The sequence below is a fragment of the Leopardus geoffroyi genome, chromosome C1 (assembly GCF_018350155.1).
Source record: "Leopardus geoffroyi isolate Oge1 chromosome C1, O.geoffroyi_Oge1_pat1.0, whole genome shotgun sequence".
NCBI lineage: Eukaryota > Metazoa > Chordata > Mammalia > Carnivora > Felidae > Leopardus > Leopardus geoffroyi.
In genome coordinates, this window is record NC_059328.1 from 203,694,353 (window position 1) to 203,703,980 (window position 9,628).

At 47.7% G+C, this 9,628-nt stretch overlaps 1 protein-coding gene across 2 annotated transcripts; it reads right to left on the reverse strand.

Moving 5' to 3' along the window:
* Positions 1–3,938: 3,938 nt before the first annotated feature.
* Positions 3,939–7,515, reverse strand: LOC123596934 (receptor-type tyrosine-protein phosphatase-like N). Of its 2 annotated transcripts, none has more exons than XR_006711887.1 (5): positions 7,237–7,259; positions 6,378–6,428; positions 6,097–6,201; positions 4,722–4,854; positions 3,939–4,332 (listed from the first exon to the last, which is right to left on the reverse strand). XR_006711887.1 is itself a non-coding variant. In XM_045475150.1 (5 exons), the coding sequence occupies exons 1-4, from the start codon at positions 7,434–7,436 to the stop codon at positions 4,754–4,756; spliced, it is 375 nt and encodes a 124-aa protein (XP_045331106.1). In that variant the 5' UTR covers positions 7,437–7,515; the 3' UTR covers positions 3,939–4,332; positions 4,722–4,753. The 2 variants fall into 2 exon arrangements, 1 of the variants encoding a protein (XP_045331106.1); XM_045475150.1 differs by lacking the exon at positions 7,237–7,259 and adding an exon at positions 7,319–7,515.
* Between the last annotated feature and the right edge of the window lie 2,113 nt (positions 7,516–9,628).

Consider the following 9,628-nt stretch of genomic DNA (forward strand, 5'->3'; position numbering starts at 1 on the left):
TCTCTCTCTTTCTCTCTCTCGGCCCTCCCCTGATCATGTTCTCTCTCTTTCACTCTCAAAATAAATAAATAAAGTAAAAAAAAAAACAAAACTAGGCATAGGTAAGTATGTTGAGTATTATGTTTAGTTATGTCCTTAGATGCACAGATGCAGGGGATAGGACATGCATTGGAAGCATGAGTAAGCCTGTATTGCCAGAGGAGGGTGTCTTAGTTTCCCTGGGTTCTATAAGTAAGCAGATCCTATGGTCTGAATGTTTGTGTGCCCCCAAAATTAATATGTTGAAATCCTAACCCTCAAGGTGATAAGAAAGTATTTGGAAGTGGGGCCTTTGTGAAGTGATTAGGTCTTAAGGATGGACCTCTCATGAATGGGATTAGTACCCTTATAAAAGAAATCCCAGACAGATCTGTCCCTCTTCCACCATGTGAGTACACAGTGAAAGACATTGTCTGTGAACCAGGAAGCAGGTCTTCACCAGACACCGATTCTGCCAGCACCTCATTGGCTTCCCAGCCTCTAGAACTGTGAGAGGGGCACCTGGATGGCTCAGTCGGTTGAGCATCCAACTTTGGCTCAGGTCATGATCTCACGCTTCATGAGTTTGAGCCTTTCATCGGGCTCTCTGCTATGATGAGAGAGAGAGACAAGTTAAATGTATATACTCAGATCCCCAGAGCAATCACTTAAAAAGTACAGAAAGATAATAAAAAACACAATTGTTACATTAAAATAGAATACTGGAAAGTGTTTCAATAACCCCAAATAAGGACGGAAAGGATGCACACAATATGGAAGCTAAGAAATACCTAACATTCCAGAGGTATTTTTGAAACCTTAACCCTCAAGGGCTTAAGGAAATAAAGAAAGGAAGAAAGAAAGAAAGAAAGAAAGAAAGAAAGAAAGAAAGAAAGAAAGAAAATTCATTTATTACATTATTTATAAACATTAAAAAATTAAATTTAAACATTTAAAAAATTAAAACTGTGAGAAATGAATTTCTGCTGTTGATAAACCACACAGTTTACAGTATTTTGTTACAGCAGCCTGAACACACTAAGACAGTAGGATTGGCACCTTCCCCTGTGTTCCCATTTGTGAGGATCAAATGAGCTAGGCGCTGTGAGAAATACAAAGCTTGAGGCATGAGATGCCTGGAGTTCGGTTGGATTGAGCGACGGTGGCTGGTCCCCCTCTCCCCGGGGCAAAGTGACCACAGGGTATCAGAGCATTAAATGTGCAAAGCATTTAGTCACAGAATTCTGTGTGGGTTCTTGGGTTTGGGGCTGGCGTAACTGCTCTGTAGGGGACCCCAATGCTCAGATGGTGCCATGAACCTCAAAGGCAGACCAAGGTCCCAGGCCTTGCAGAGCCAAGGTCTGGAAGGAAGACTTTCCTTCCACGAATGGAAGGAAGGGAGACCAAGAAGATACATTTGAAGGCTGCGGGTGGGGATGGCTGATCCTCCAGCTGTGAGTCCATCTGCCTTAGAAGTAATCCGTAGGGGGAGGAAGGGATCAGAACCCATGCATTGGGTGCAACCAGGGCTGTGTTCTCTGAACCCCACACCCCAACTTTTCCTGTGTTCCGATCCTAGCTCTCTCACCTCAGAGACTCCCGTTAGGTCCAAACCCTCCCCATCCTGCCTCCAGACAAGTCTGTAGAAAGAGTTTGCTTGAAAATCAGCTTTAATGATCCAGATCCAAATTCGGGTCAGCCTGAAAATGCCCTTCTTCTTCTTTTTTTATTTTTTAGTTTATTTTATTTTTAAATGTTTTAATTTATTTTTTAGAGAGAGAGAGAGACTGAGCATGAGCAGGGGAGGGGCAGAGAGAAAGGGAGACACAGAATCCAAAGCAGGCTCCAGGCTCTGAGCTGTCAGCAGAGAGCCCAATGCAGGGCTTGAACTCACAAACCGTGAGATTATGACCTAAGCCAAAGTCAGATGCTTAACCAACTGAGCCATCCAGGTGCCCCTTCTTTTTTTTTTTTTTTTTTTTGAGTTTATTTATTTTGAGAGAGAGAGACAGCATGAGCAGGGCAGGGGCAGAGAGAAAGGGAGAGAGAGAATCCCAAGCAGGCTCCACACTGTCAGCACAGAGCCCAACATGGGGCTCAAACCCACGAACCATGAGATCATGGCCTGAGCTGAAACCAAGAGTCAGGGGCTTAACCGACTGAGCCACCCAGGTGCCCCCTGAAATTGCCCTTCTTGAGAGCACCAGGAAGGTGTGGGGGATGGAAGGTTTCCCCCTCAGGTCTTAATCAGCTGCGAGGTTGTGACTTGTGACTCAGACTAGGGAATAGCTCAAAGACATCCTAAAATGGGAAGAAACAAGGAATTTTTAATGAATACACTGACTTCCATCCCCATCCCTCCCCACCAAATTCAGAGCAAGTCTCCATAGCAGTCTTGATGTGAATAAGCCTTGAGACAAGGGACTCAGGCACTGTCAGACTACAGACCTTTCCCTGGTCCCTATCTCTAATTCTATCTCCTTCAAGGGATTTTCCATTAGACACAGGGCTGGTTGGTCCCCTGAGCCTGAAGGAGAATGGCAGTTCCTTGTTTGCACACTTGATAGAACCATGGCAACCAGTCCCCATCACAGGGTCAGTCACAGGACCAACGATGTGGTCCAGCAACCAATCCAAGCTAAGGAGGCCTGGCTGCCATGGTGACAGAGATGGGGACCAGTTTTTTTGAAAGGGGTAAAAGGCTAGAGCACTTCTGAGGTGCAGGCTGCCTCTGGATGGAGTCCAGCTAAGAGGTTCCCAGCAACGCTGCCCCGATCTTCGTCTAAGGTACCACCAGATCTCACCTGGACAACTCAGTAGCCCCAGACAGTTCTACTTGGTTCTACTCTTGTTCATTTTATAATCCATTTTCCAGCAGCGTCACTATGTCTTTATAGAATGTTAATCATATCGCCTTTCTCTTGCTGATGATTTCCCACTACACTTTGAACAAAACCCAAACCCATCTATAGACCTGAGTAGTCCTGGGCCTATTCTGCTACCATAAGCCTTTCTGTTTATTCTCCTAAGGAGTCCTGCAATCTCACCTGAGGGCAGTTGTATTTGTAATTCTCTCTGCCTTGGGGATTCTTCCTCCAGATCTTCCCCCAGCTGCTTCCAGGATGTCTTTTAGGTCAAACTTCTAATGTCACCTCCTCAGGCTATCCTCAGTGTGGAGAAGTCTGATGTGTCAAGCAGCCCAACCTCTATGGGGGCCCCGGAGAGGAAGGGTGGGGCTGCGGTGGGGGAAGGCTGGTGGGGGGACCTGGTCTGGCCCTGCTCTATGCCTGCCCACTCAGTTTCTCAGCTGTAAAGATGGATGGATAACTAAGAGGTGGGCAGTTTTCTACCTGGGCTCCAGAGAGCTCAAGGGTCCAAGGGGATGCCCGAGAACCTTCCCAGGTGACTTCCTCCACACCACTGAGAAGAGCAAGGGGGAGGCTGAAAGTGAGGCGCTCTGGGTACTCCTCTCCCATTTAAGGATCTTCATATATATGTTTATATGTGTATGTATAAATGTGTGTGTGTGTGTGTGTGTGTGTGTGTGTGTGTATACCGAGAGAGAGAGGGAGAAATGTATATAGATACACGGCTATGGATGGATGGGCAAGGTGAGGATTTAGAGTCATGTCATATGCAAGATTTTCTTAGAAAACCAGGGAGCCCATATATATTTTTTAAGTTGTGAAACCTCTCAAGTAGATTTCTGCAGGCCCTTCAAGCTCTGTGACTGTGCTTGATCTTACAAAGCAAGAGTCCACTGCAGGCCCCCAGCCCCTTGCAATCCCCAGTTGCTGAAATCCGTGAAAAGCTGTCTGTGAGAGAGAAAGTGGGGGCGCCCTCCAGTGGGCAAAGGGAGAATTTCCTCTCAATCCAGCAACTGCTGGCATTTTTCATATATTGTCTTCGATCCACACAGCAACACCAGAAGGGTCGTCTTTATTACCATTCCCATTTTACAGATGTGGAAGAAGGGACTTGAAGAGCCTAGGTAATGTGTCCAAGGTCACGGCTGGGCAGTGGCAGGGTGAAGATTGGGCTGGCTCTGTTCTTTTCCATCCTCCAGGCCCTCTCTTCCAGAAGGTTCTCCATCAGTCTCAGTGAAATCATTCCTTATCAACCAATGTCTATCTCCTCCTTCACCCTGTCTCCCTCTGTAAACAGACCCTTGGTGGGCTCAGCGTTCCTGGACAAGGGCAGGCCTTCACCTGCAGTGGGGCCTTGCTGTGGTTGGTCATCTCTTGCTTGGTTCAGGGCCTCCGAAACCATTCTAGAGTTCAAGCATTGTTCCTTGTTCACCTTGGTCACTGGGCTCTGAGGGGAAGGAATACAGGAGTCAAGGGTGAAGAGAAAATGGTGAAAAGGCCCAGAGGAAAAGAGATGATATCCAAATGAAGAATTTCAAAATCCCCGAGGGACTCTCACCTTAGGGAACAACAATTAGAGTTTCCCTTTGCCTGTCCCTAGAAGATGAAGACCAAGCCAGGGATACCACATAGTAGCCATGCGTCCCAATTCCCTCCCTTTGTGGACATCACCAAGGTATCATGGGATTGCTTCTGGCTGAAACCATACGGGCGCTCTCTTCATTCTACTCACTGGACTTCTGACAGCTCCTACTGGCATCCCTGACACTCCTTCCCTTCCCAGTTGCTCTGTCTACCAGACATGTGCAGTGTGGACAGACCACAGGCCTCACACACCTCAGCGTGGTGGTTTTGCTGGGAAAGGCTGTCTACCCATCCCTCATGTAGGTCTCTGAGGTGTGGAGCCTGGGCATGTGCTCCATCTTCTGGGTCTTTACATCTTGAGTGACATCATCCTTCCAGAACAGTCCTGCAGAAAGAAAGGGAGGAGTGTAAGTTGACCTTGGGACAGTTGGATTGGCCTACCCCAGAAACCAGAGAGCGACTGGCATTTCTGCTTTCCGTAAAGTACGTAAGGGCCACGGGGCATTGGAGGGATCCAGAGACAGTCTGGGGTACAGGGCTTTGCCTTCTGCCCACCTCGGCACTGGAATCCCTGCTCTTACTGGTTCTGTGACCCTTAACTTAACTTAATTAACTGGGAACTTACTTAAATTGGCCGAGCTTCAGTTTTCTCATCCATGAAATGATGAACCATTGTTGAGAGAATTACAGGAGGTAATCCATGCAAGTTTCTTAGCACGGTGCTTGGTGAGCGATAAGTAGCCAAATGTGAATTTAACAATCGTGCTGTTATGAGGACCAAATGGAAGTGGAGGACATACGCAGTGTTTCTAAAACTCTAAGGCATTGCTCGCACATCATACACTATGATCATTAATAGCAGTAATTCGAACTCCAAGCAGATCTCCCTTCTGAACCCTGCAATCATGAAACCCGGCTTTCAAGGAGGATCAGAAACGTTTTCCCAAGGAATCCCCTCCCATTCTGCACCCCCATCTGTCATGCTTCTATTTGCCATACACTCTGAGCTGTCTACTCCCCCAATTCAGAGTCTGGAATATGTGTACGGGAGGGAGAGGTTCTGACTGGGGACCCCATGATTCCTGGCCCTGAGCACTCGGATAGCACAGGGCAGAGGGGCGTAGGGCTAGTCCCAAGGAGATGGATGTTGAACTCTTCCAGGGACTTCTAATTGCTCCTCTACTGTGCTCCTCTAAAGAAGGTAAGTAAGGGGTGCCTGGATGGCTCAGTCAGTTGAGTGTCTGACTTTGGCTCAGGTCATGATCTTACGGTTTGGTGTGTGAGTTCGAGCCCAACATTGGTGGGGCAGGACCCGATGCGCCGACATCTGTCAGCACAGAGCCCACTTCAGATCCTCTGTCTCTCCCCACCCCCACCTCCCCACTTGCACGCACTCTCTCTCAAAAATAACAAATATTTTTTAAAAATAAAGAGAAGCCAAGTGACAACAGCTTCCCCACGAAGGCTGGGAGACCACCACCCATCTTGCTCAGGGTCTGAGCAGGTGAGGCTCCAGAGGTGAGGATGAAGAGAAAAGTTCAGGCAGAGAAATCTGTGGAAGGAGCTTTTAATGTCAAGGTGGGGATCCCACAACCCAGCCTCTCTCTTCCAGCTCTTCTGGTCTCACCTTGAGGCATGAGCCACTGAAGCACATCTTGCCAGTATCGGAAGACCAACTTGACGACTCCTTGCCGGGACCTGGGTGGCTGCATGCCCACCTGGGGCTGTCCCTCTAAGGGTACAGAATGGCATTAGCAGGGAGCTTGGCCAAAGCCTTCAAGAGGGCCTGGTTGCAGAAAAGCAGTACCCTCTCCACCATCAAGCTCAGATCCCCCCTCCCCCCCCTTCCCAGTTATCAGCTCTCCCTCCATCACACCTTTTCCTCTTTACCCTCTGGGTCTCACTCACCCTTGGCACAGACTTCCAGGTAAGAGCAGAGTCTTCGGGCAAAGAGACAGCCTGTGGATGGACAGGTGAGCAGAGCCTCAGAGGGCTACAAAACTTGAATGGACAGACAGGCGGACAGCGTAGGGATGGGGGAAGAAGTTTGATTCCTGGGTGGAGAGCTGGAAAGACTTCCAGAATCCTTGGAAGTATAAAGCCTGGGGGCTGGGTTCAGACTGTTAAGCCTTGGGATCCCAGGTTCTTATCCTGAAAGCCACAGTATACCCAGCTACACAATGTGAGGAATAACTTTTCTACCATACAGACCCCTCCTCAGTCCAGGTAGATGGGGTGGGAGTTGGGGGAAGTCCAGGAGGTGAAAGGGTTCAGGCATCTGCACAGGGCCTGACTCCCCTCCGCGCCCTTCCAGCACTCTGCAGAGCCCCAGGCCCGCGGGAAGCCCTCTGCATTGGTCTCCAAGTTCAAGGACGCGGAGGACAAGTGGAGAGGGAGGCACACGGCAGTGGGGAATGCTAGGTGTCCTCCCACAGACCCCCCCCCCCCAACCTACCTCCCCAGGGAGGAGGGTAAGCCCAGGTACCTGGCTCCAGTCAGGCCTCATCCCGAGGTCAAGACTGGATGCCTGCGGCCAGGCTCCTTCCGTCTACCCCTCAGCGCTGGTACCTCCACCCTAGCCCTCCGCGTGCTTTTTCTCCCGTGGCTTCGTGGCCGGGATCTGTCACCTCCATTCCTCCTGCTGCACCCCTAATCTCCCCTGAGGCCCACTTCTCTTCCGTCCTACCAACACCTTCCGATTTTTAACCGCCCGCCCCCCCCCCGTCCCCGCCCCCGCCCCCGCCCCGTGCTTGCTGACTTTACCCACCCGACACGGTTCGCCCTGCTTCGTGCACCAACCGCTCCCGCAGCCCCCACTTCCCAGACCTTCCCCCAGCTTTCCTCCTGACCGTGGGGACTAATGGCGTCCCAGCCCCCAGGGCAGCTGCTCAACAGCAGGAAGCAAAGCATCAGACGCATCCCCGCAGGTCCCCGGGCCCCCCGCGCCCGCCGCGCCCGCTGCTGCATGTTTGCTCTGGCGCGCAGGCTCCACCGCTCCAACTGCCGCGGCCAAGGCCAGACCCCAGCGACAACTGCGAGCGCCCCTCTCCGGCAGCTCGGCCAATGGCAGCGGCTGGTGACGAGGCCCCCAACCCTGGCTCTTCCCCGTCTTGGCGACAGAGTTCTGCTATTAACAGTTGAATATTCATGTTTTCTGCCCATTTCTTCACTGGATTATTTGTTTTTCGGGTGTGGAATTTGGTGAGTTCTTTATAGATTTTGGATACTAGCCCTTGTCGGATATGTCATTTGCAAATATCTTTTCCCGCTGGTTGCCTTTTAGTTTTGTTGATTGTTTCCTTTGCAGTGCAGAAGCTTTTTATCTTGATGAGGTCCCAATAATTCAATTTTGCTTTTAATTCCCTTGCCTTTGGAGATGTGTCAAGTAAGAAATTGCTGCGGCTGAGGTCAGAGAGGTTTTTTTCCTGCTTTCTCCTCTAGGGTTTTGATAGTTTCCTGTCTCGCATTCAGGTCCTTTATCCATTTTGAGTTTATTTTTGTGAATGGTGTAAGAAAGTGGTCTAATTTCATTCTTCTGCATGTTGCTGTCCAGTTCTCCCAGCACCATTTGTTAAAGAGACTGTCTTTTTTCCATTGGATGTTCTTTCCTGCTTTGTCAAAGATTAGTTGGCAATACTTTTGTGGGTCTAATTCTGGGGTTTCTATTCGATCCCATTTGTCTATGTATCTGTTTTTGTGCCAAAACCATGCTGTCTTGATGATTACAGCTTTGTAGTGGAGGCTAAAGTCTGGGATTGTGATGCCTCCTGCTTTGGTCTTCTTCAAAATTACTTTGGCTATTTGGGGCCTTTTGTGGTTCCATATGAATTTTAAGATTGCTTGTTCTAGTTTCAAGAAGAATGCTGGTGCAATTTTGATTGGGATTGCATTGAATGTGTAGATAGCTTTGGGTAGTATTGACATTTTAACAATATTTATTCTTCCATCCCGTGAGCATGGAATGTTTTTCCATTTCTTTATATCTTCTTCAATTTCCTTCATAAGCTTTCTATAGTTTTTGGCATACAGATCTTTCATGTCTTTGGTTAGGTTTATTCCTAGGTATTTTATGATTCTGGGTGCATTTATGAATGGGATCAGTTTCTTTATTTGTCTTTCTGTTGCTTCATTATTAGTGTATAAGAATGCAACTGATTTCTGTACATTGATTTTGTATCTCATGACTTTGCTGAATTCATGTATCAGTTCTAGCAGACTTTTGGTGGAGTCTGTCGGGTTTCCCATGTATAATATCATGTCATCTGCAAAAAGTGAAAGCTTGACATCAGCTTTGCAAATTTTGATGCCTTTGATTTCCTTTTGTTGTCTGATTGCTGATGCTAGAACTTCCAACACTATGTTAAACAATAGCGGTGAGAGTGGACATCCCTGTCGTGTTCCTGATCTCCGGGGGAAAGCTCTCAGTTTTTCCCCATTGAGAATGATATCAGCTGTGGGCTTCTCATAAATGGCTTTTATGATGTTTAAGTATGTTCCTTCTGTCCCGACTTTCTCGAGGGTTTTTATTCAGAAAGAATGCTGAATTTTGTCAAATGCCTTTTCTGCATCAATTGACAGGATCATATGGTTCTTTTCTTTTCTTTCTTTTCTTTTCTTTTCTTTTCTTTTCTTTTCTTTTCTTTTCTTTTCTTTTCTTTTATTAATGTGATGTATCACATTGATTTGTGAATGTTGAACCAGCCTTGCAGCGCAGGAATGAATCCCACTTGATCATGGTGAATAATTCTTTTTATATGCTGTTGAATTTGGTTTGCTAGTATCTTACTGAGAATTTTTGCATCCATATTCATCAGGGATATTGGCCTCTGGTTCTCTTTTTTTGCTGGGTCTCTGTCTGGTTTAGGAATCAAAGTAATGCTGGCTTCATAGAATGAGTCTGGAAGTTTTCCTTCCCTTTCTATTTTTTGGAACAGCTTGAGAAGGATAGGTATTATCTCTGCTTTAAATGTCTGGTAGAATTCCTCAGGGAAGCCATCTGGTCCTGGCCTCTTATTTGTTGGGAGATCTTTGATAACTGATTCAATTTCTTCGCTGGTTATGGGTTTGTTCAAGTTTTCTATTTCTTCCTGTTTGAGTTTGGGAAGTGTGTGGGTGCTTAGGAATTTGTCCATTTCTTCCAGGTTGTCCAGTTTGTTGGC